The sequence below is a fragment of the Pholcus phalangioides genome, unplaced genomic scaffold, assembly GCF_987345545.1.
Source record: "Pholcus phalangioides strain wild (caught in Gottingen) unplaced genomic scaffold, Ppha-v1.0 ptg000016l_1, whole genome shotgun sequence".
NCBI classification, from domain to species: domain Eukaryota; kingdom Metazoa; phylum Arthropoda; class Arachnida; order Araneae; family Pholcidae; genus Pholcus; species Pholcus phalangioides.
In genome coordinates, this window is record NW_028301609.1 from 2,480,171 (window position 1) to 2,503,948 (window position 23,778).

The window sequence follows — 23,778 nt, forward strand, 5'->3', positions numbered from 1 at the left end:
GATTCGAGAAGTGTATGTGATAACCGACGTGAATGTTATAAGGGAGGTGTTGAAATTAGCTTACGTAGCAATAACATGCATGAATTCTTGAGATTCTCGTCACAAAATAAGCTCATGCAGCACATAATTGAAATATAATATAGCATGAATATAGTTTTTGGTGGATATCCGAAAAGTTTTAGAAATTTATTAGAAAAGGGGCCGTTCAAGTATTACGTCAGCAAATTTTTAGCCATTTTTGACCCCCCCCCCCCATCAGCAAAAGTAAGCAAAACTCTGACACCCCCCCCCCCCCGCGTCAACAAAATTTCGTCATCAGCTCTGCCCTTCAGAAAACGCATAATGGTGGGATCAGAGACGTACGGGGGGGGATAGGTACAATCGTGCCCCCCCCCCCGACGATCAAAAATTTATTTTTTTAATGCAAAAAGTATTTTTTTATTAAAATTTCGGAAGAAAATACCTTTATATGTTGTTATAATCAATTTCTGTTAATTTCAATGTTATTTGAAGGCTATGAACCCAAAATTTATCTTTAATAAATTCATTGCGATTCACCGCTATGATAAATCGCATAAAGGCCCTTGGCTCGCAGACCAAATATGACCCTGGGTATTATGTGATGCGGCCTGCCCTTCTCAAACCTAATTTTGTAAAAATGAACTGAGCGGCACATTTACAGGTCTCTTAGGTGTCCCGTGGTACGTTCCCAGAACATTTAAGCGGCAAGTGGCACAGTTCCAGAACACTTAAGTCATTAATCCATGGCACATTTAGAGATCCCTTGAGTGGCACGTGACGTAATTTTAGAGCACTTAAGTGGCCCCAGTGCGGTTCTACATCACTCAAATTACCCGCGGCACATTCTCAGATTATTTAAGTGATCCGCGGCATATAATTACGGATCACTTGAGTGATACGTGGCTTAGTTCCAGAGCACTCGAGCGGCCCGGACACATTTCCAGATCAATTGGATCCGCGAAACATTTCGAGATCACTAAAGTGGCTCTGTGGGACACTTATCAATAAGGGGGGGGGGATGTTACTTCAAGTGCCCACAAACTATCGAAAGGTTTTTCTCGTTTTTTTTGTCGCATCGAGTAAGATGCCAGTAAAAAAATTTCATATTTTCATAAAGGGTGTTTAATGACATAAGCATTATCTACCTCCTCTCCCCTTGTTATCAAAAGTCAGCAAATTGGAACCACCTTCCCCCCCCCCCATCCCATCGATGCTGACGTAATACTTGAATTGTCCCAAACGAGATATACAGCAACATGAAGGTATTTTTGGAAACGTATTGTACAATTATTCCGAAAAATAACCTCTCTAATGTTTATGAACTTTATATGCACTCATCAATCAATAATACACTTGAATTAACGGAGCTTTTCAACACAGTGACTGAGTTGATTTGAAACAATTATTGTTCTTTCATCACCGCCACCAATAAAAAGATCACAAAGTAATAAAAAACAAGTAAAACTTCAATAATTCGAAAAGCATAGACGACACATTTTTACACAGAAAGGGGTCATTCAAGTATTACGTCAGCATCGATGGGGGGTTCCGATTTGCTGGCTTTTGATGACAAGGGGAGGAGGAGGGGGGTTGGGTGATGCTTACGTCATCAACCACCCTTTATAAAAATATGAAATATTCTTAATAGCATCTTACTCGGTGAGCTAAAAACGAGAAAAACCTTTCGCTAGTTTGTGGGCACCTGAACTAATATTCTCCCTAATAATAAGTCCCCCTACAGATCCACTTTAGTGAGATCTAAATGCTTAGCGGATCCTTCAATTGCTCTGGAAATGTGTCCGGGCCGCTTAAGTGCTCTGGAACTGTGCCCCGCATCTCAAATGATCCGTAATTATGCCGCGGATCACTTAAGTAATTAGGGAATGTGCCGTGGGGGTAACTTCAGTTATGTAGAACAGCACCGGGGCCCGCTTAAGTGCTCTAAAACTATGCCACATGTCACTCAAGGGATTTCTAAATGTGCCACAGATTGCTCAAGTGTTCTGGAACTGTATCGCGGGTTACTTAAGTGATCTGTGAATATGCCACGGGAGTATTTCAGTGATCTGAAAATGCGCCACGGGCCGCTTAAATGTTCAGGAATTGTGCCACGGGTCATTTAAGCGATATGTAAATGTGCCTCTTATTTCATTTTCACAAAATTAGGTTTGAGGGGGCAGGCCACATCAGATATTTAATTTTTTCTAAAATACTTTTTACTTAAAAAAATAAATTTTGTTCTGTGAGGCGCAGTGCTCCCTATGCCCTCGTCCGCGCACGCCTCTGATCCCACCAACATGCGTTAGGAGGTAGGGGGCAGTGTTGACAGGAGGTCAGAGTTTTGCTGGCAATGGTGGGGGTCAAAAATGGCTAAAAATTTGCTGAAGTAGTACTTGAATGGCTCCCCAAAGAAAGGATTTTATTTTTAAAATAATGTCAAAACTTTTATTGCCAAAATGGTTACATGCATCATTGAGAGGTAACGCTAAAGTTTAATAACCATAGTATTTAGTGCCATCTGCTGATGATGAAATGTAACTATTCCAGCCAAGAGAAGTATAATTTCTCGTTTATTGAAAAAATCTAGGTCTTTTTGTGAGAAAACGTCAAGACACACATCACCCGCATACAATGAATGTTGTACAGAAAAGTCTGTGCTTTTGACTATAATTTTCCTAGGGTTTTTCGCAGTATGTTATATCCGGTTTTATTTTCTTGATTATGACCTTTTCTTTTTGGTTTGCTATATCCACAGTGCATGTTTACAGCAGGGTATGTTATAATAGAGGTAAAAATATATAGACGGAATGGGCCAAATTTTAAGGATTTCACAACCCCGTGTTATATACACGGTTTCTGTTATATCCGGAGTATGTTATAAGTGCGACTGTATATACAACTTTTTGGAATTTCGGAAAAGATGGTATAAAAAGCATTTGAAAAATAAGGAAAAAATAGAGATGCATTACTATATAATGTTAGATTTTTCACTAACTGATTCAACTACTGATCTTTGTGTACTGTAGTATTCTGATGGTAGCATTTACCCGACCGTATGTGTTTGTGGTTTTTTTTTCTTTCTATTAACTTACAAGCACTTCACATCTACACAAACTTGTCTATAACCCCCTTCATAGCCAGCAAGGGGCAGGCTGGACAGCGACCCCTTGGGCTGGACAGCGACGAGAAAAATTAAATTCTGGCTGTCTGTGGTTCAACTAAGTACTTTAACACTCTTTCCAGTACGGCCTGTTTTTTTTTGTTAAGCCGCGTTTTCCTAGGAGCAGGTTTCCTGTGCCGCGCGCAACGCGATTCGCCCAGCGCGACACGCCGTCCACTCACCAATAAGAAAAGCAACATGACTGTTTTTCCTACAGAGCGCAATACGCCCCACGACAGCGCTTTACGTCGGGCGTGATCGGCCAACACCTTCTAGAGCACCTTCTGCTTTAGAAGGTATTGGATCGGCTGACTGCTTCTGCAGGGGTCAAATGCGTCGTGCGTTTTGTCAATGTTCTCTTCACTCTTGTGTGTGTGTTTTCTTTCCCTTCCCCTTCAAACTGGAGCGTGCAGACGACAGAGTAGCTGATGCCAAGGCCGTATATAGCCGCCCTGATCTGATGCGCCACGCTAGAAAAACGCAAACGCCTAGCGTAATCATGCAACAAGTTTCTGTCGGCGCGAAATAGTCTAATTCGGTTCACGCTGCGCAAAAAAAAACCGATTCCTAGGAAAACCCGGCTTTAATGCGAAATTTTTGCTTTGAACTGTTTTATTTTATTGAGAGTTGTTGTTGTTGTTTTTGAAAAGAAGTGAAACTTTTTCATTTGGACTTCGTTATTGCGAATAAATGCGAAATTTCTGATTAAAAGACTTTTTTTTTTTTGCGAAATTTACGTATCTCTAATCAGTAATAGATTATGACCATCACTATCATTGTAATGTTGCTTCACCGCATCTCTGAGAAAGCCAAGAGTATTTAGGATCATCACTTTTTCCGTTGAATATATGTAGAGAAAATACTTCATGTTCATGAATATTTACGCATGAACGTTAAAAGATTATGTTTCCGCGAATACTATACCTTTGTTTTAAAAAACGACAGTCGTAAACACTCATTACATTTTATATTCCTCGTCTAAAAATATCATGAAGACGAGTTAAGAACCCGGAAACTTGCATTTGTTTTTGAGAAATACATAAATCGTTGAGAATCGGTTCTTTCTGAAAAGGTTTCTCCATTTTTGAAAACCGGCATCGTTAACTCAAATTTATAGTAAGAACTTGTGTTATTTGAGATTTTTGTACGAGAGAGAGAGAAATCGATACATTTTCTTTCGCGTCGATTTCATCGACACACACACACACTCTCATTTACTCTCTCTCACGACCTTTCCCTTGAATACATACTTACATATACCTAGTGGAAAAGTTGAACACTTTTCGAGTTTACGACCATTCACGTGAGAAAACGCAAGACACGCAAAACTTCTGAAAGGATCATTTCAGATCGATAGGTTAGCTGAAATTACAAAAAGTATGGTTCTCCTTTACACTCGAATCATTTTTTATTTTGGTAAAAAATGTGTATCTATACCATATTTTGCACGAAACACGCGTCAGCCCTGTGAGAAATAGTTCAATATTTTAATATATTTTGAAAAAAAAAAAGTTCTAAATTATGGTTTGAATTATTTTTTTTTCTAGAAAGCTGATGGACGCCCAACCGGTCATTCCCTGATCGGTGGTCGTGAAGGAGGCCGGTCAGAAATCCGTGGGAGTTTCAGGACTCGCCTTTCTACGAAAATGAGCAAATACATGGAAGGATGGGGCGCTGACAAACCTTTCGCTAATATTTCTGAGACGACGTTGGCGAAAAACATCCGTTTGACGGTGAGTATAAGATACAAAGTAAATCATACGATTCACAATACAGTCGTCGCCGCTTATTAAAATCACGGATAATGTTATCATTTGGGTACTGCTTTCGCTAAGTACGGAACGTACTAATATCATAACATGCGAAAAAATTCGTTCGAAGTTATCAGGATTTTGGTTTATGTTATCAATTTTTTTTTTTCATGTTTTTCTTTTTGCATATTTTGAAGCTGAGGTTGAACCAGATTTTTTTATGCCCCGTAAGTTATCATAGTCATAAATCTTCAAGACTATGTGGGAAGGCTTTCTTACTTCCGTACTCAGTTCACAATGTCCTAAATGTCTCAATTCACAATCGAGTCTAAATAGCCGCTATGATTGATGCAGGATTGATTCCATTAGCAAAGGCATGTTTAAAGTAAAAAAAGATTTTTTCTTGAGTTCTTGGTCAGTTTCTTTCAGCTGGCCCAGGGCCGTAGCGTACCTTCTCGGGGGGGGGGGGGGGGCCTCGTCTAGGATATTTCCAGAAGGGGAATCTGTGCGAAGGTTCGTTGTTGAACTAAGATCGGAGAGCTCCTCGGCAATCGTATGGGACGCAGGAGTGCCTACGGATCCCCTCTCGCAGCAGGGCAGCATCTCCTAGAGATAGAGGGCCTCTCAACTGTTTGCCATAAACGTCATTCTGACTACGTAGCAAGTTTGCCACATTTTTAACCACAGCATCCTATTTCGTTTCTTCATATTTTGGCGTAGAATCTTCCTGATTGAATCACAAATACCACAATTGGATGTGGGGCATAGAAATCGCCAAGCCCGATCATTTCTTTTCCTCACAACGATGATACTGGCAAGAGCAAGGAATATTTTTTTCCCTGAATATTTCTGATGGAAAATGGACTACTTATTGACGTCACAAGCAGACTGTGGAGGCCTTCTATTTCTAGAAGGTGCTGAGCAGGGTCGATTCCAGGGTTTGCCCGATACTGAGGCATCCCTCCCTGCTCCCGTGGCGGACGGCTTGGGGGACCGAGTGACGGGTTGTGTGGCCTCGCGGTGGGGGAGACATCCCCACCGAACTAGCTCGGGGTTCCTAGGAGTCCCGGCGAGAATGAAACACGAACCCATTCCCGCGAACGACTCACGGTTGAAGTCGGAGAACACGAGGGAGATGTGCCGAACACACGACGCGGCCATTGCGTGTCACTCGGGGGAGGTCTCGACTTTGGATAAATTACGAAACAGATACCTGGTTGATCCTGCCGGTAGCCATATGCTTGTCTCAAAGATTAAGCCACGCATGTCTAAGAAGGGGAATCTGTGGTACGTATTGCACGTATAAAAAGTATCGTAATTCGTAATACACATTAGACAGTTCCATTCTTACTACTCTCAATTTCTGAATAAAAAATGATTTTAGCTTAAGGAGAAAAAAATTCTGTTGAACAATTCAAAAATAAAAGTGCAATTTTTATCATTTTGAAACCTGTTACGTGTTAAAGAAAACCGAAGTTGTCCCGGGGTTTAATTCGTTTCTTCCGACCAAACGGTCGGTCATACTTATGGTCATCGTACTTACAACCGGATTTTTTTGAGCACATAGCTATCAATCGGTTATTGTTATCAGAAACCAAGTGTCCCGATGTGATCACATTCAGTGGCGTAGACTGTATTTCATATTTTCCATTTTTGTCTATCAGATTTTAAATATTTTTCAGCTACTTTTCAAGTTTTATTTTCGGTGAAAAATTTGCCATAGCGTGAGAAAAATGTTCGTACATCATAGAAGTGACATGATTATACGACCATCAGTGAATCGTTGTTTTCACTTCTTCCTCCCTAGCCTGAAAGGAACCTCTTCAAGTTCAAGAAGACGTGGTCTACAGCAATATTCTTCAACCTTTTCACGTCTGCGGACCGATAAAAATAATTGAAAAATTTGTCGGACCGGTTGAAATGGGAGCTTTGTTTGTAGAATAGTAAAATGCGAAAATAGGAGAAATAGTTCTCAGACGGTCCAGAAAAGTAAATAGGACAAGAAATAATTCTCCAACTGCCATAAAAAGTAAATTAAATAGGAGGAAATAATTCTACGACGGCCCAATAAAGTAAACAAATAGGATAAATAATTCTCGGACGGACAGAAAAATAAGTAAATTTTAGAAGTAATTTAAGGAACCGACATAAAAAATGCATAAACTAAAACAACTAGGAGAAATGATTTTGGGATCGGATAAAAATTACACAAATAGTAGGTATTTCGGGCTTCTGGGAATTAATGATGGCAACTGTGTGGCTCAATGAATGTGATTAATCAGAAAATCTGCTTTGACCAAAATAAGTTTCCTTTTTTGCATTTCATTTCTCCGCGTTGTACAGTTTGTGTTTGAACTTCTCCAAGGTTCTGTTATATTTCCCGTGATTATTTAAGCGAATTTCCAGACACGCTGAAAACATCGTCATGTCGCAAGCACATTGTTGCAAATGGAAACTACGTTTCAGTTTGCAACGATAGGCTTTATGTAAATTCTTTATGTAAACGTGAGGAAAAAGTTGAAATTTTAAAAAAACTAGAACATGAAACACACCAGTACGAAGGAAATGGAATTGGATAATTTATCGTTTATACCAGTGATTCCCAACGTGGGCGTTAACGCCCCCTGGGGAGCGATGGAATGTTACAGGGGGGCGGTAGCAGCTACGGGTATAGCATAGGATTCTATGGGTTAGATTGCGTTGGGGGGCGCTGGGAGAAAAAAACTTCTGAAGAAGGGGGCGATGGGACAAGAAAGGTTGGGAAACTATGGTTTATACGATCATCAGAAACAAGAAAGAAAAATAATCTTCAGTTTTGTTTTCTGTTGTTTTTTTTTTAATCTATGCAATGACTGCAAAAATTAGTTTAAAAAAAAAGTTGGTTTTTTTTTTCTATAGACACCGTAACACTAGTAACAGCAGGTAGATTAGAAGTTAGGGTTTCAATTAAATTATCTGTTACTATCGCATATATACAAGGTGCATAGGTAACCTTGGCGAACTGTTGATTCTACTTCCAGTTAGAAATGTTTCCAAATAACGTGTAGGACTTAGATACGTCAGTCATGTTCCAATGACTTGTATAGTTATCAAAATAAAAAAAACTAACTTTTTATACAGTCCCCGTGTGCCCCAAAACACAATTAAAATTATGTTGCCCTGTCTCTCGCGATACTAACAAAAAATTGTTTCTAATTTCAATATTCCCTGAGATATTCGAATTCGAAGAACGGCGGAAATTTAGGAGAGAAGAAAAACAGCGTTAAACGCGGATAGAACGGTTTTTCCGCATTTACAGCTGGTTTTTTTTTTTTTTCTAAATTTTCTCCGTTTTTCGAATTCAAATATCTCAGTGAACATTGCAGTTAGAAACATGAAATTTTTTGGCATCAGGAGAGACTGTGCAAAAACTTTATAATTAGGTTTTGGAGCACAAGGGAGAGAGACTTATAAAAAGTTAATTTTTTATTTTATTTTAATAACCGTACAACCCCTAGAACATGAATGGCATATCCGAGTACTACACGTTATTTGGAAACTTTTTCTAACTGGAAGTATACCTCTAGAATCAACGGTTTGCCAGTAAAATGCCGTGTTTCCTGTGCATCTTGTATATTGCTTTATTAATTTTTTAAAGGAAAATGAATCAAAGTGCTTAAATGAGGCATATTACTTACTGACTGCTTTAGGTATGAAAACTTAGAAAATACACAAAACTGGATCCATAACCCGGAAGATTCTATAACCGGGAATCACCTTAGGTCCTGAGGAGACCGGATGGTAAAGATCCTGTTGAATAGCAACATATTTCTTGTAATAAACTGCACAATTTTCAAGGAATAAAAATTCGTTTGAAATTTTGCCTGGGGGGGGGGCTTCTTTTCCATAAGAAGCATAAATATACGGATGACATTACCGTCAAAAGCAGCTGTTCATCTACAAAACTTGTCTTTTATTGGACGTTTATACACCTATCCACTTGAAAAAATGTTCCTTTTCACTGACATTTAAGGAGTTCCTGAAAATTGTTTGGTTGATAAGGAAATGAGCTGGTAGAATGGTTCTTCACAACAGTTTCACTCGGAGCAAAAATTCATCCCAAGGGTTTGGTGACAAAGACAGTGCCACTACTTTACCGAGATCTTTGCGTTCTATCGACATTACTACACCACACACCAGCTCCTGTCATATTCATGTACACCAACGCGTAAAGTTGAGTTGCAAATGAAGGCGTCATCTATCGGTAATCTTCTAAGCCTCGATAGATAAAAGAACTCATAATTTATGGTCTTTCCTCGGTTCTAACCTGCGGACGTAACAACAGCTTTCATGGTTGTAATCCAGCAACTTACCACTGCATTACTTGGGCGTTAAAAAGGTGGTGCCACCTTTGAATAAAATTTTTTATTTGTATTATATGAATAATAATTCATTCTTTTGCAATACAAGAACGTATGCTAAGTGCCTCGCCAGACTTGCTCCTGCAGGTGAATCTGGAAGAACCTTCATCTCCAAGCTTCCACCTTCGCTTCGAGAATTCCCTCTTCAGGGCAGCGTAAGAAACAACGTAGTTTTAGAACGAGGAAGAGACAAAAATAGGGAAAAGAACTCTTCTGAAAACAAGCTGTCTACCAAAACAGAGTCAAATCCTTGGATCAAGTCTAGTACAATCCCGTTGGTATTACAATGTTCTGTAGACGAGGTCTTAAAGGAACCACATATTCTTGAAATAGGCAAAGTGAATCTCACCGAAGCCGAACTGATCGAGGAGCTGAACAGAAAGTATAACGAAGCCGAGGAAGTGAAAATATCAAAATAACCGAAATAATGAATTTGGAGTTATCTTCACGGATGTAATTCATGAATTCAACGAACATCTTAATAATCTTTATGATCCTCTGGGCGATCACATAGTCAAACCGTCTGAACTTTCTAAAGCTGATAATAATTCTGTAAACAGGCAAATGCCAGAATCTTACCTTGTCGTTGATAAAACTGACGTCACTAATGTGTCTATACATTCAGTTTGTATGTCTTCAATTACTATTGAAACAGTGGAGAATTCACAGAAGAACGTCGAGGATTTTTCCAATGTTGTGAGAGAACTTTTGGTGAATATTGGCATTCCTGAAGGCTCTTCTCTTGGCTCATAACTTTATTCAAATTCTGATTGGTTTTATTTCGGCTCTAAAAAATTAATACACGAGCGTCAACTATCAGCAAACCACTGGAAATTCTGGCATGGAATCCACTGGACTTAAACAGAAACTACAAGAATTCCAATAGCTACTCTATGACCTTCGAATTGATGTAGCACTTGTTTGTGAAAGTTTTTAAAACCATCTCATACTTCCAATATCTCTTATTTTATCCGCTTACGTGAAGACCGTCCACATGGAAGGTGTGGTGGAATTGCGGTGTTCGTCAAAAAAAGACATTCCTCACCAAAAACTTTCGATTCATTCTTCAACTGAAATGGAAGCTTTGGCAGTAAACATCTTCAACAAGAGATCACCAATAACCATTTGTGCGATTTATAAAACACCTAATAACTGTGTTGATATAAATCTCCTGAACTGTCTCGTTAATATAAACAATCCGGTACTGATTGCTGGTGACTGCAATAGTGAAAGTCCTACATTCTTCAGCCGTTCCACAAATAGACAAGGTAGAGTCCTCTGTAGATTTTGTAGGGATAATTGCTTATGCATTTATTCATAGAACATTCCGACCAATTATCCTATCAGTCTATTTTATCGACCTGATGTTCTGGACTATGGAATCTCCAAGAATCTACAAGGCACAACATCTCTTTCGAAACAACTGCCAAACTTAATTCAACTCACAACGCTATTATTTTTACCATCGATATAACTAGACTAAAGGATACAAATACAACGCCCCAACAGGCAAAATGCCCAACGAGGTGGCTGAGAAATTCCATATTTTCCATTCCATATTCCATTCCTGAGGATATTTCATATCAACTGGTTACCAACTGGGACATTTTTCGCTCCACGCTGGAAACCTTACCAGTGTAGAACGCTGCAGAATTGACGACAAACTGTATTGAAAATGCAGTAGAAGTGACTGAACAAATTAAAACAGCCATACATTCCTCCACCAGGAAGATCAAGGTAAAAGAAAGAATAGATTTGATATTTCTAAAGAATTGTGGGACAAAATCAGACTAAAAAACCGGGTCCAAAAACTCTGGCAAAGATTTAGAAGACGGTCTGACAAAACTACTTTAAACACACTAGAAAAGGAAATAAGACAAGAAACAACTGAATATGTCAATGAGATATTCGCCCACTTCATTGAGGAAGTCACAGCATCCGATGGCCCACTTTGGAAGGCGTGAAAAATCTAAACGAAAATTTCCAGCGGTGGACAAAATTACAAACGAACAAGGTCAACTGTTGTATACAAACGAAGATATTGTTGAAACGTTTGCTGATAACTATGAAAAGCAATTTATGCCAAACTGTCTGCAATCTCGAAATATAGCCTCAGCTCATCATGGGAAAGTTCAAGAACTCCTGGACAGGCTTCGCTCGGACGCCTTGCGCGGAATGGGTGCTGCCGGTTTGACCAATGTTGACCAAGTCAGGAGCATAATTAACAAACTGAAAACTAAAAAAGCTTCTGCTCATGTCGAAATTTCAAATCTCGCTCTTAAAAATCTTCCTCTTTCTATCCTCGAATCCCTCAATAATATATTCAATAGCATGCTTCAAACAAGCTATTTTCCCAATGTCTGGAAACTTTCTATTGTCAAACCTCTTCATAAATTTGGAACTGACTCCCCTTTTTTTCTCATAACTTCAGACTTAGCCTACTCAGTAACATTTCTAAAGTCTTTGAACGTATCTATATTTCACGTCTTAACACTTTCCTGTATTCCAACGACAGTCTTCCCAGTGAGCAGTACGGATTCAGGCGGGGGCACTCTTGCGTTAGTCAGCTGCACCGTTACCGAGTTCATAATGACTGCATTCAACTACAAGGAACATGTCTGTGCTCTCTGTCTGGATCTATGTAAGGCCTTCGATAAAACAAAGCACACGACCTTATGAAATGGCGAAACTTTTGCCATTAAGGTCATGTGATTCGTGGCCAGTAAAATTCGCCTGATTATTCCGTCATCTTTTTAAACAGTTACCTTTCCAATGGAAGATTTCAAGTCAAAAATGGCAGCTGTCTCTCAACTGTTAGACCAATAAGAGCTTCTATCCCGCAGGGTTCTTGTTTGAGACCACTGCTCTTTGCACTGATGCCATCCTGTTGACCAATCTTAAAAAAGGGGAAAATGTATAGAAAATTCACAAGAATCACAGCTGAAGACGTTGAAGACATAAATGTAAATATATTCTCTTCACTTAGACGGTACAAATTTCCACGAACTCCCATATACATCGGCAACACGGTGGTAACAAGAAAACTTCGTCAAATATCTAGGACGTATACATGGATACTTTCAGGAGAAATTTTGGCTATGTGCAATAACGCGTCGTTTTTAATGGCGTTATTTACACTCTTGTAAACATGAAAGCAGTGATGCCAACAACACAAAACTTTATTTCCCAACGTACTGACATGTTAGCCAACTGAAAAGAAAAATTAGGCACGAAAAATTCTTTTGTGAATATAATAGGGGGAATATGTGTTTGTGATTCCAAAACAGACCTTGTTTTGTTTGTATCACGCTTAGAATCAAAGTTGCGTCCATTTTACTGTTGCATTTTTGCATACAAGTGTTTCGTGAATAAAAACTTTTTTCTTCTTTTGAAATCCCAGGCTGCGGTCTCTGGCCCTTATGTACCACTGAACGCACGTGCAATTTCCCCCCTCCCCTAGTCATTTGGTTCAGCTATCCATTTTTGTCAAATGGCTTGTACGTTGCATCGAGTTGACGGCTGTCTTCATGGGGAGAACGACGCGAGTGATTCGATACTTGCGAGCACGGGGCAAGGGGAGCCATCACTATAAATCTTTGCTGTTTCTGACACAACTCTGTCTCTTTTGAGGTAACGGAAGTAAGGTGCTTTGTATCAGTCCAGAGTTGTGAGCGGTTCTCTTTCTATCTACTGTGTAAATAACAAAACATTTCATTCATAGAACTTTTTGCAATCATTTTTTCGAGTATTATAAGAACTTTACTCAAAATTTGGCATCAAAATGACTGTTTCATACAAAGTGACAGGTAGTTCAAAATTTATTATTTTGTATCACCATTTTGAGACATTTTCTACAAAAAAATGTTATTAAAGTTCACACTCCACAGTAACATTTTACAGAAAAGTTCCAAGGGAGGTGGTCGGATATCTTAAATGTACCATTGCGAGTGTTTTTGTGCAGAATCGAACACTTTTTTTTCCCCAGGGGTAATATATCGAGTGGAAAGTACTCAAAAAGCTGCTGAAAATGCAAAAGATCCAAAGGAATTAAATCCCGGTTTTCTCGCCGAAACGAGATTCTCATAACAGGAAGTTTCTTGTGAGTAATGAATCCCTTAGGTATTAAATCAGGACTTAATTTAATGCAGACTTGATACTTCAAGAGACACACACGCACAAGTAAAGTATCTTCTTCTCTGGAGGTGTTTTTCGTCCATCCGTCTTTTCTGCAACAACTTAATTGACATTGTAACCCAAAGACTTTTCGCTTCACTTAAATAACGCAGAAGCAGCAAATTAAAATACTCAGTAGAGACTTAGTTCTCTCGCTCTCTAGAGGAGGAAGTGTATAAGAATTTCGATCTTGAGGGAATTCAGAGCTGAGACAGACAGGAATGGCGAGATGGTGAGAGAGACGACACTAAGTATGAGGACTGCATATTCCGAATTCTTTCACGATGTGATGCTCAAATACAATATCCGCAATGAATCCTTCAGTCGCGGAATTTTCCGTTCCGAGAAGAGGTTGATGGAAGCGGAAGTAATAACGATATTGTTATATAAGTGAGGGTAAATTCTATATCTGGATCCTTTGTTTATCGTGATGGTTTCCAACGGATTAAAATGTGATGATCGAGTTACTTATTGAGAAATTTTTCTTTAGGTATATTTTAGTTGAGGAGCGTATTTTCAAAAAGGGAGTCGTTATTCCACTTTTCTTTCGAAATTCACTCTTCAATGGTTTCTGAATCGTTGAGATGAGCTGCGTCAGGTTATGAAAAAGAAATTTTTCAAACTTGAATATTTTTGGTAGAAATTGCAATGTAAAGCTAGTGGTTTCTACCAAAAGGGAACATATTTACATCCCAAGGAAACATTTTACCTCCTTTATTACTTCTATGAACACGTGAGTAAGCCTTTGGGAAATAGTAAAAACACGGACATTGTTTATTTAGATTTCCAGAAAGCATTCGATCGGGTCAAATATGATGACCTCTTTTAATGTTTACATGAGATAGGGATTAGGGGCAATTTGTTGAATTGGATAAAATCAAGGTTGTGAGATAGGTCACAGCAGGTTATGGTGAACGGGGAATTCTATGATTGGACAGTTGTCACAAGTGGAGTTCCTCAAGGAAGTGTTTTTGGGCCCCATACTTTTTTCACTTTTTATGGTTAAACTCGATCAGGGTATCGATGGGATTGCTAGAAAATTTGCACATGACGTGGAGCTAATGCAGGGCAGTCGGGAATCAAAGATAGAGAGTTGCTCCAGACCAACTTAAACGGTACTGCAGCATGGAGAAATGAATGGAGCATGACGTTCACTTATCAGTTGAATGTTGGTGTCATTTAGAATGCAACTAGGGTCACTTATTTAGGAATCCTCATTGACGAGCGGCTTACGTTTTCTGAACTATATTCAGCGGTGTTTAAAAAAGCGTACAGAACTCTCGTTTTCATTCTCAAATAGGTATCTTCGCTTTCTGCTAAAGTGATCCTTCCAGTTTTCCGGGTCTTAGTTCGTCCTTTATTGGAGTATGCCATTACGTTTTGGAGACCATACTTACAGAAGGGTATTGACTTGGTCGAGGAGATGCAGAAAAGATGTACGCGTGCTTTTGATGACACTCGGGGCTTAAGATATGAAGAGGCATGATATTTTGAAAATGTTTACATTGAAAATCGCAGGGGTCGAGGTGGATGTATATATATTATTGTATTTTCCACCGTGGACCACTTCTCCTGAGGCGAACCATCTTATATCCTCTAGGGGGACATAGCAGGGATCACGGTTGGTCTGGAGGATATGATTGTAGTGTTCAAAATTTTCAACGGGATGGATAAAATGATTTATGAGTTATTAATACATCGCCAATCAACTGCTTCGCCAAGGGAGACACTTCCCCCCCCCCCCATGTCCTGCGGCTCTGTCTCGACGAAGAGATATAAGCAGGTGGTCAAAGACACACGAGGGGGGCGGCATCAAAATCGATTGGTAAGGGGCAATTCTAAGTTGTGGTGTCGCAGGGAGTTTTTCGGAGGCATTCGCTGCCTCCCCGGGTATGCCACTGATCCAAATATATGTAGAAAGACGTCAATCTCCCCGTTAATACTTTCTTTCTTTCTCACTGAACGATTGACACGTTTAAAAAAAATAAGATAAACATATTGGGATAAATCAAGAAGCTGCCCATACTTGAATGAGAGAGACCCATAATTTTTTATGGGAGTATATTTATAACGAAGGTTTTTAACAATTGGATGTTGCGAAGATATATTTTGGAAAGAGAGAAAATTCAACTGCCCCTGCAGGGAATCGAACCCACGTCCTTTCACTTTCCGGTTAAAAAAAAACCTTTTTTACACACCAGTTTCTTCGCAACATCCAGTTGTTAAAAACCTTCGTATGGTAGCGGAGAGTGACGTCATCCTTGCATGAGTATATTTATACGTATTTTATCATAACTATTGCTCTTTTATTTCTCTTATTGGGTTGCTGTATTTTTGATACAGTTTAGATATATATTCGGCATCCATATGTTTTATGGGCATTTCTTTAGGCATTTTGCCTCGTGTGGTATTTGTATTTGTATATCCACCTTGATTCATTTAGTTCAGTATTTTCGATTAAAAAGGGAACATAGCAATGCAGCTTTTCCTATTTGCGTTAAGATATTTTTTTTCCAAAACGACACACTTTTTCAGAAGCACTTTCAAAGTCACATTCTACAGCGGAATTTCTCGATAGCGAACACCCATTGCAAGAAAAATTTTGCCGCTATCTAGGAATGTCCACCGATTATAAAATACCCGTATTGAGACCAGTCGATGTAATCCAAAAAGTGCCCGCTAACACCAGTGTCCGTTACGGGAGGTTCCACTATAGAGTTGATTGTGTTTCTTATGTTACTCCCGAGAGAGTAGTAAGAGCAACTTCCTTAGCCAGGTGAAGCCTTCTGGAATCAAAAGCTGGCGTAGAAATTTCCAATTCTTTTCAGACAACCAGCTCCAATTTTAATAGGTAGCATTCCCATTAATTTCCTTTCAAAACGGAATATTTCCAAAATCTAGGTATACAGATATCTCCCTTTAATATTAATCAAAAAACATAATTTTTTAAATATCCTTATACCACTCCCTTATGCTACCTGTTGGACTATTTTCCACTTTTGCAAAGCAGCCCATTCCGGAAAAAAAAACGTTTTTACTTATACTGTAAATTTAGTGATCATGGCGATGTTTCCTTCTGAAAAGGAAGTTAACACAGTCAACTGAGTGGGTATGCTATAAGAATTCTAAAAGAGTGTCACACTTTCTATTTTAAAATTATGTTTATTAAGGGTTCATTAAATATTTAAGTTAAAATTTTCAATTATATAATTTCATGGGTAGGACGATCCTATATGACACCGTATTTTGCGGATTTCGTTTATTGCGTTAACATAGGAAAACGTGCATTGGGCCAAAGTTAGGCACGTACAAGGGTATTAGCATTGGCCCAAAATGTTTTAATTTTTTTAATTAGCTTAAAGTTAAAAAAAATAATCTGTGTTTTTTATTTACGTATAGATAATATAAGGTAGCCTATCGACATGAAAAAAATGTTATTAGAACTTAAAAGTTAGTAACAATATTGGATGTATTAGAAAGTGAATTTGAAATTTTTTTTAAAAATGGGGAAAAGTAGCCCGCGTTTAACGGTATCGCCATCATATTTTACACATTTTTATTTATATTAAATTTATTACCATTTATATACATCATTATAATTTTCTTGAGAAATCATTTTACAGGGAAATATTCGTACATTTATCGATAAAAGTCAAAGTAGACACCTGGAAAATAATTAACAATCTTACATCCATCTATAGCCTTTTTGTTTTCAGTTGTATCGATTTTGAAGAAAAAGACTTTTATATTTGAAACATACACATTCTATACAAACTGTTTCAAACACCTACTCATTTCCGAAATCCAAAGAATAAAAAAAAAATATATTTTGTTTCTTCTTGTAATGTCTTAAAAGATAAAGCTGATGTCTCCACGGTCTAAAGCGCTTAAATACAATGCTTTACGAGCTCCTAACAAGGGGATATATTTTTCTTTTTTTGGATAAAAGAGATCTTTTCTTCTTCCTTACAAACCTTTTCGGCTGTATTTATAGTATATATTGAGAATGTGGCGGAGATTCTCGACCTCCTCCTCCTCAAGAAGAACTTCAGTAGAGCGGAAGATCGCTGCATTACAATTTATCGATGCTGCAACGACTTCGGATCGACTAGATCGTTCTAATATATATATAAAGATTTTTTTCCCTGTGTTTTTATATAGTTTTATTTATTTTTTTCTTCCTGTAATCCATAGAATTTGACAGCAAGCTCTTTTTTCAGTTGAAAAAAAAGAATAAATGAAAATTCTAAGATTTTATACAAATACAAACTGAAGTTTTTAAAGGTTATTCCCCGTTATCTGCATCGAGATTACTGGAATTACCGAATAGGAAAGCGTTGATTATACTGTCAGATTCAGTTATTTTTAAAAGGAAGTCGTGGTGAGATTCGTTTTTTATCGACTGATCGGGAATCTGAAAAAGCCGTCGATGTTTTTTTTTTGCAGTGTAAAAGAAAATCTGTCATGTTTATTCTATGTGTACCTGCGATGAACTTGATGTAATACTAGGGAATGGATACTGTTACTCATTACTATCGTATATATGCCTAATTGGCATTTGGTTTTTCAAAGAGAAACGTCATGGCATTTACACATTCTTGGTCCAGTATAATTTACCGTATATACTCGTGAATAAGCCGAGTTTCTTTTGGGGAAAAATTCGTTCCTTAAGTGGGGGGGGGGGGCTGTCGACTTATACTCGCGTCAGTTGTTGATGAGAAAATATCGACGCCTTTCCCCCAATCAGTAGTCGTTTTTGTAGCAGTGTTGGAGAATTTTTTTTTTTTTAGAAGGTTTATTTTTTTTCTTCAGTGTCATTTCAGTGCAAAATACAGCTATATAAGTAAATACTTTACTATTTACGAAGAGTTGATTTCTTGTCGGTCATTTTTGAGAGCTTCTGAAATTTCACGTATTCGTAGATTTATAAAATCGCACCAAATTGAGGAGTTCGTAAATAAAATTTAAAGTAAAAACTATTGAACTTTGCTAAGCAAGATTTTATCTATTTATAGATGGCATTAAAATCAAGGAAAACTCTATTTTGCCCTAACTAAGTATTTTAGCTAATTAAAAAATCCACTCTAATTAATTAAATTGATGTATTGTTCTCCAATTAAAAATATGCTAACAGCACCAATTTACATTCGCCTTTTTAAAAAAAAATAAGTTTTAACACAACACACTTTTATGGGGGGGGGGGGGGTTAATATAGAGGGTTTTCTTTTTTATTAATTTCACAAATACAAACATGTAATAAACAAATTCAGACATGCGTTACACGAATACAAACATGTTAATACAAACATGTTGCACGAATACAAACATGTTACACGAATACAAACATGTTACACGAATACAAGTATTTAGTACACAAATCTAGAAATGTGTTACACAAATACAAACATATAATGCACACAAAAAAACCAAAAAATAAATACACACATATTACAAACAAACACTTTGTAGCCTCAAGGGACTGAAAAGTCCATCCAGCAGGCCTTAAGGAGAGAATAAGCTATAGAATATTTTTTCCTTCTCTTGCAACAGCATTATTTTATCTATTAGATATGTGTTCACAAATGTATTTTCGCTTATATATATATATATATCTGAATAATGTTCACAATTAAGTTGTTTTTCGTGAAGCCCAATATAATACAACCATCGTACACCACTTGTCTTATTTATTATTATACTCTTTTGCTCTTTCAATACTTTCATCTAAATGGTTTCGTAATCTGTGCGTATGACGAAGTCAAAAATCTCATGATTTATGTTTTTATTATTATTAAATTGATTTTCAGTGTGAAAAATGTTTAATATCTTAGGGGCAATGAAGGAAAAGCTCTTTTTATATAATGTTTTTATTTGGTTTTGGTACTTGATAAACTCGATTATATCTATTTGTAGTTCTATTTTGATTTTTCGTTAAGTAATTTTCATTTAATCGTGAAAATTTGATAACTCTGTACAAAAAGTTTTGTCTCAAAGATAGATTATGGCATTGTATTTTAGAACTATCGATTAATATTTGAGATCTTATTCTGTTATGTATATTATCTAATTTCCGAATATTCTCGTAATATGCTCCTCCCCAAGCACTGATTGCGTAATTAAAATATGATTATTCACCTAACTGTTTCTATAACAACTTTTAATTTTTTTTTTCAGAGTCTCGCTCTAATTGAAACGAATTTACTTCCAGGATCTGAATCTGGATTCAGTTGCAGGTACAATATTTTTTTTTACTAAGTGCTAATAGTATCCAAAAGTAATAGCATAAACTGAGAGAACCACGCATGCTTAGTTATGAAGTTATTACTCCAAGTTTCGTATCCTAGCTAAAAAAAGCTCAATTAAAATCATTGACGCGTATTTAATGTCGTGTATGAACTGCATGGAGAATGTGGGACTTCAACAACACAACACTGAAGTAGTTGATTTAGTAACACTTCAAATGCCGCTAATTTGGCGAGAGTTCGAGTACCATTTGGCATCTGCAAAGCTACTAATGGTGCACAGAATGAACCTTATTAAACAAATAAATTGAGGAATTGCCCACTTTAATGCAATTAACGAGCAACTTGATAAGCCATTACTTTTAGATACCTTTAGCTTGAACACCCTGTGTTTTACGACGTAAAAAATAAAACTGAACATCCTCTTGTTCTGTACCATGTAAATGATCATTTTTATTTTTAGTCAATTATTGAACTTAAATCATCCCAAAAGTTCCGAGTGTTTTTGGTCATAGCGAAAGGCAAAAGTTATTGAATTTACCTCTATTCTTCAAATTATTTTCTAATTTCATATCCAAGCAATTTTTCAAGCCTTTTCGAAAATTTTTCCTTGTACAATTTAGGTCTTTTGGAAGTAAAAAATTCTTCCACGTGGATTTGACAGCATCTGTAGCAATGAATGATTTTCCATATAAGAACTTTTTGAAACGAATGAAAAGCAAATGATGCTGTTTCTGAAAAATATAGCAGATATGGTGAAACAAATCAGGACAAGAGAAAAATGGAGATTTTTAGGTGGTCTTTTCAAATGCGTCCGACAAGGGAAGGGTCCGAAGGTGACATCTTCAAAAAGTTTTGAAAAAATTACCACTGGTTCTACTCGTTTAAATATGTACGAAAATATTTTTAAAAAATCCGGTGGAATTATTACGTGTTACTCAAAAAAAATTAATAATATTAATATTTTGATCGTCAATAACGGCCAAGAATGAATTTGAGAATCCCGCAAATCTATAAAAATAATATAGTGTTAGATTATGGCGGCATCATTCAAACAACACAAGATCCAATTAGACAAAGAAAGAGGAAAAAAAATAAATTAGGTTCTAGAAATATAGATAAGCTAAAGGAAAAGACAGTAAAAAGATATCCGGCCAAGAAGCGCAAGAGGCTATGAGTAGCCAACTGTTATAATTTTTAACAACTTTTTGCGTCTTTAATAATTGCATTCCACTGCTAATTTTTTTTTTGCTTTTATGTGATTTTGAGGGGTGAGATGAATGTACTTAATTTTTTTCATAATAGTTTGAGGACGACACCTTGTGACCCTTTCCTTATGAGAAGCAAGTAACACTAAAGTATCAATACGTACAATTAATTATCTTCGACAAATTTCACGATACTTTTGTAAGCTGTAACTTTTAGGAACTTTTAAGAGCTCTTATAAGGTGATTTTTTAACCTTTTCTCTGATTTTCGACCCTCAAACATCGTCTCTAAAACGTATCGATTCAATCAAATTATTGATTCACGTAATTCATCTTCTTCACATTTGAATAAGAATTCATAACATTAATAGTCGAATTCATATACTCGACATCCATATTTTTTTATGGGCATCTTTTTTCAGCCACCTCGTTGGGCATTTTGTCTGTTGTGGCCTTGGTACAGTGCGAGACATAATTATAAGACACTTTTAAATTTTAGTGAAATCACAAAGAGCAAAATAAAAAGTATCAAAAAATTTCAAGCTGTTTTATGGCGGCAAAAAATAACTTTATAATAGTTATTGGAAATTTTATAAAAATATTTTCACGTTGTTTTATGGAAAAACAGAAGATGTAGTATGGACATAATTATAAGGCACCTACTGATTTTTGAGGGAAAAGTAAAATAAAATTCAAACATATTACATATAAATTCATCAAAATCAATATTTTGTACAACCACCTCCGTTGCTAATCAAAGCAAAAATGCGATTTGGCATGGATTCAACCAAATCAATGAGAAATTCACAAGAAACATCATTCCAAGTCTGTGATATGGCGACGTTTAGATGTTCGATGGAAGAAAATTGCCTCCTACCTACGTATACTGATCTGCAAAGGATGCCCCACTAGTTTTCCATGGGGTTGAGGTCAAGGGAACGAGCCCGTCATAAAAGAACATTCATGTTTTTTTGCTTATCCCCTGCTTTGTGCGACATGACACATGAATTTGGCACATTATCTTGTTAGAATATGCAATGTTCGCCACAAAGAACTTAGAAGTCCGTAGAAATTTAAAAATTCATAAAAACCGGAAAAATAGCCGAAATGAAAAACGGTTTGCAGGGTTAGCATCGCTAGGTCGCGGGAACTTTTTTCAAGAACAACAAAAAAATAACTCGAAAACAGCCGATACGTGGCGCTGGTACGAGCAATTTCGGTGGAAATATGCAAATGAGACGGTTATAAGAACTTGCGCGCTCCTAATCCACAATCAGTTCAACGTTGTAAACCGTGTATATGGACCTTTTGCACTCTGCCGCTCTTGGATTTGTGACTCGCCTGCAATGTGTTATCCCCCTGGGGTGGTGGCCATGTGGAACGCATACTGCTGTGATAACCGATTTGGGGGCATTGTGTTCGTTATTTGCGTATCTTTTATTTGACTTGTGTACGTCAGTGCTGTTTTTTTTTAGTTTTTTTGTGTCTTAAAAAAATTCCCATGACCTAGTGATGCTAACCTTGCAAACCATTTTTTATTTCGGTTATTTTTCCGGTTTTTATGAATTTTTAGTTTCTATGCACTTTTTGCCCACGCTATATGCACCAAGTTGCTTTTACAAAATTTCTACGTAGCTTTTCGAATTCATCCTTGAGGGTAGAAAAATTACATCAGCCTTTCCTTGGGCAGAAAATGCTCCCCAAACCATCACTGACCCACCATCCATCTGACGGCTCATTAATTTGCGGCGTTGCAGACCTCAAAACGTGGTGTAATAAATCCGAAATTCCATGTTGGAATTTATTGACGTTAAATAGGGAAAAACCTCATTAAATTACCTTATCAGTTCACCGTTGTAAACCGTGTATGTGGACCTGCTGCACTCTGCCGTTGCTGGATTTGTGAACAGAAATAATTTTTTTTTAAATAGAAAAGACTAATTTTTTCCCAATTTTTTTTTTTTTTTTTTTTTTTTTGGCCACATGGTACATGAGGTTGTCCAAAATTATAATTACTAATTAGTTTAATGAAACTAAATACAAAAAAAAACATGCTAAATTGATCATCACATAGAAAGAAATTGCGCGATGTGGTCACGAATTGTAAGAGCTGTCAAAAATGAGTTGAAGGAAAAAAATTCACGATACCCTTGTGGTATATAGTTTGGTCAATTACCGTAAAAATACAATAAAAACAAATATCTGATTAAGCTGTTTCTTTTTTGCAGGCAGTGTGAGAAAAGAGAGGGTTTGGATCAAGTGTTTCTATGTTTTGAAGATTCGAATTTGGAGACCGAATACCGAAACAGAAGCGATCCCATGTTCCATTGGCTTCTCTCTTCAGCTTTCGCTCTCTTCATCGCTAATGCTGCAATTCAGATGCTAATTTTTGATACGTAAGTGCATGTAATTCATTAGAATCCAAGGAGTGCTTTCATAAATAACGCGAATAGTAAACAGATCCGAATTTCGATTCAAATCTACCGATTTTGCATGTTGAAGTACTGTGTTTATCAATAATCTATTACCCGTAAGTTAAAAATGGCTCTAACCAATTCCGAAAAATCACTTATTTCGGCGGTAAATTACGTAATCTTATAAACTGTCTTTATGGGGATTGACGAATATTCTTCAAGGGCTGGTCCGCGAACTGGTGCTGGTTTACGAAACATTTCGCCAAATTAATGTATCCCCCACGTAATTTTAGATACAATAAATAAAATAAGTCTACGTGCGCAGGGTGATTCCATAACTTCCCTTAATGCATTTTACTGGCGAGCTAATGATCATAGAGGCTGTACTTTCAATTAAAAAATTGTCCTCA

At 37.2% G+C, this 23,778-nt stretch overlaps 1 protein-coding gene across 2 annotated transcripts in view; it reads left to right on the forward strand.

Moving 5' to 3' along the window:
* The window catches only part of Ac76E (adenylate cyclase type 2 Ac76E), a 303,933-nt gene that overhangs the window by 234,670 nt on the left and 45,485 nt on the right, over positions 1-23,778 (forward strand). For both annotated transcript variants that reach the window (XM_089245805.1, XM_089245806.1), the window contains 3 exons: positions 4,729-4,914; positions 19,680-19,738; positions 23,183-23,350. In XM_089245805.1, coding sequence (XP_089101931.1) covers positions 4,729-4,914; positions 19,680-19,738; positions 23,183-23,350 — 413 coding nt within the window. The remainder of the gene's footprint in view (positions 1-4,728; positions 4,915-19,679; positions 19,739-23,182; positions 23,351-23,778) is intronic.